At 42.3% G+C, this 2,640-nt stretch overlaps 1 protein-coding gene across 1 annotated transcript; it reads right to left on the reverse strand.

The window, feature by feature from the left end:
* Positions 1 to 1,656: 1,656 nt before the first annotated feature.
* On the reverse strand, positions 1,657 to 2,418 carry LOC147018856 (zinc finger BED domain-containing protein 5-like). Its single transcript, XM_085900099.1, has one exon. It carries the CDS (start codon positions 2,416 to 2,418, stop codon positions 1,657 to 1,659), a length of 762 nt encoding a protein of 253 aa, XP_085756225.1.
* Positions 2,419 to 2,640: the final 222 nt, after the last annotated feature.

The following is a 2,640-nucleotide window of genomic DNA, read 5'->3' on the forward strand; positions in this document are numbered from 1 at the left end:
TCAATTCTAGAACTTAAATTTTGTAATTTTACATAGCTTAAGAGATTCACGAGGTTATGGCATGTGCAGAAATGAAATAAAGCCACGAAAGCTGGCATCTCTGGGCGTTTATAAACATTGCAATGTATCCAGCGATTCGAAGCTATGATGAACAGGCATTTGATAATATGACTGAGGAGAGTAAAACAAAAAACATTAACATTAAGAAATCGTTGCGGCCTGTTCCAAGTCAAGGCATGGTTGAGCAGGCCAAAAAAACATGGCGGCTTCAGACCCCAGTGAGGTAACCCAGGATACGCCTTAAGACCCCAGAGAGCAAGGTGGCCGAGGATCACCTGATGAAGGATATAATTAAAAAAGGCCGTTAATTATCTTCAAAAGGGGTGTTCTTGATTAACCCAAACACAATTTTCACTCTTGCATGCATATCCTTGGAGTTCCCTTCATATGCATGCAAAGTTTCAGGCTGCTAGGTTTCATGGTTTCTAAGTCATGGAGGATGCGCATGCGCGTGCCTGCGCGCGCGCGCACACACACACACACACACACACACACACACACACACACACACACACACACACACACACACACACACACACACACACACACACACACACACACACACACACACACGGAGTCAGTGTGATTATCAACTGCAGTACGTCCTGTAAACCAGTGGTTCTCAACCTTTTGGAGCCGCAACCCCCCAGAAAATTTAAGTTGGGGTTCGTGACACCCCTCCCGACTCACACTTGAAACACACTGCGGTGATGTCAAGGAGCGCATAAAAAAATCCAGTGCCTGGAGCACATTGGTCAACGCCTAGGTACTGCCAGCTGTTAAAACTAAACAGAAATAAACTAAACTAAACTGGCATCACAAATTAATTATGTACACTCTGATGTATAACACAGTAAAAACAACCAGCCACATTCATAAAAAAGGCTTCTGTAATTGCAAAGAGCGGTATGTAGCCTATTTATACACGGGACACAGACTGGAAGATTGAGCGACCCTCTGCTGCAGACAGAAGTTACAATCACACATGACAGCTACCAGACGTACACAAACCTTGCATTACTGACCAAAAATATACAAAAAACAAAACAACAACAAAACAACAAAACAAAACTAAATCAATTTGGCTTTAAGTACAGTTTTAAATTTTATTCAAGATCCGACAGCACAACTCATTGTGAAGGAGGCAACAGGACTGCTTTACAAGCTAATAGCAATAGGCTATTATCATTCATTCTCATACAGCTGGGCCTGCAAAACAGCTTTAAGCACAGTGCAAATACCTTTCAGTGTCCCGACAGGCTTATTATTCTCAGTTCATTCACAGTTCTTATAACAGTTATGCCTGTTGTAGGCTTGTAGCCTATTATCATTCATCTTATTTTGCATTTTCCCCTTTATAAAAAAAGATTCTCAATGGGTTTTCAGTTTCATTTTTTTTCAGATTGAACACAATAATTCAGATAATACTAATAAATAATAATTGAACACAATAATTCATATAATACTGACTCAAAATAATTGAACACAATAATTCAGATAATACTGACTAACAATAACACACAATAATTCTTTTTTTAACAGTTACATCTGCAAAGGCACAGGCTTATATTGTCAGATAGTATTTACTTACTCATTTTAGTGGGATGGCTGGGCCTGTTTCTTTGAACAAAGCAGCTGTATTCTTGGTTTTAAGCTGGAGACTGCAACACGAAGATCATCCTCAACTCTAATGAGCCGTGATCTGTATTTGTTCTTGATAAATGTCAGTGAGGAAAAGGTCTTCTCACAAAGGTATGTAGATCCAAATTGAATAAGTATATAAATTGCAGCCTTTGATAGTCCTGGGTGTTCTGTGGCCACTGACAGCCAGAATTCCTCCAGTGTGGATGAGGCAAAAGCGGTCTTTAATGTGCGGTCAGAGGAGAGGTCCAAGAGCGCATCCTCAAGCTCTGATGACAGGTGTTGGGCAGATGAGGTTATGAAAGGCTGGCGTATCCAGTCGTTTCTCTCTGGGGTGTCGTCTTTTGGGAAGTACCTACTGAAGTGGCCAAGCAGGCTTCTGAGGTGAGTAGCAATAAGTCCTTTTATTGTTTGGATGCTTATGTCAAATTTGTCAATGAAGTCCTCAAGCTCAGGGAACATTTCCACACTGCCTTCTTCGACTCGCGCTGCCCACCGCTCAAGCTTCTTAGTAAATGCTGTAACCTTGTCAGAAAGCGTGAGGACATTAGTGTTTGAGCCTTGGAGAGACAAGTTTAGACTGTTCAGTTTATCAAATATATCTGCCAGATATGCAAGGCCAGTAACCCATGTGGGGTCGGTCAGGTGGTCAGCGAGGGGGGAGCCGCAATCCGAGAGGAAAATGCGAACCTCCTCACTTTCCCCCGTGATAGCCATCCAACCTCTGTGTGAAATAGTAGAGATTCGTGTTCCGATCCCATTTCCTGGCAGAGTGTGGCAAACAGTCTGGTATTTACCGGACGGGATTTGATGAAGTTCACCACTTTAATTGCTGTTTGGAGAACATTGCGGAGTTGTGGCTCGAGGTTCTTGCTGGTGAGGGCCTCTCTGTGAATAATGCAATGAGTGAATTTGACATGCGGCGCCACTTCCAAAACT

The sequence above is a fragment of the Eptatretus burgeri genome, chromosome 10 (genome assembly GCF_056783735.1).
Source record: "Eptatretus burgeri isolate ZD-2024b chromosome 10, Ebu_testis_v1, whole genome shotgun sequence".
Classification (NCBI taxonomy): Eukaryota; Metazoa; Chordata; class Myxini; order Myxiniformes; family Myxinidae; genus Eptatretus; species Eptatretus burgeri.

Bases quoted from the DNA above. Each gene is read 5' to 3' on its own strand.
- LOC147018856 (XM_085900099.1), bottom strand. From the start codon at position 2,418: ATGGCTATCACGGGGGAAAGTGAGGAGGTTCGCATTTTCCTCTCGGAT.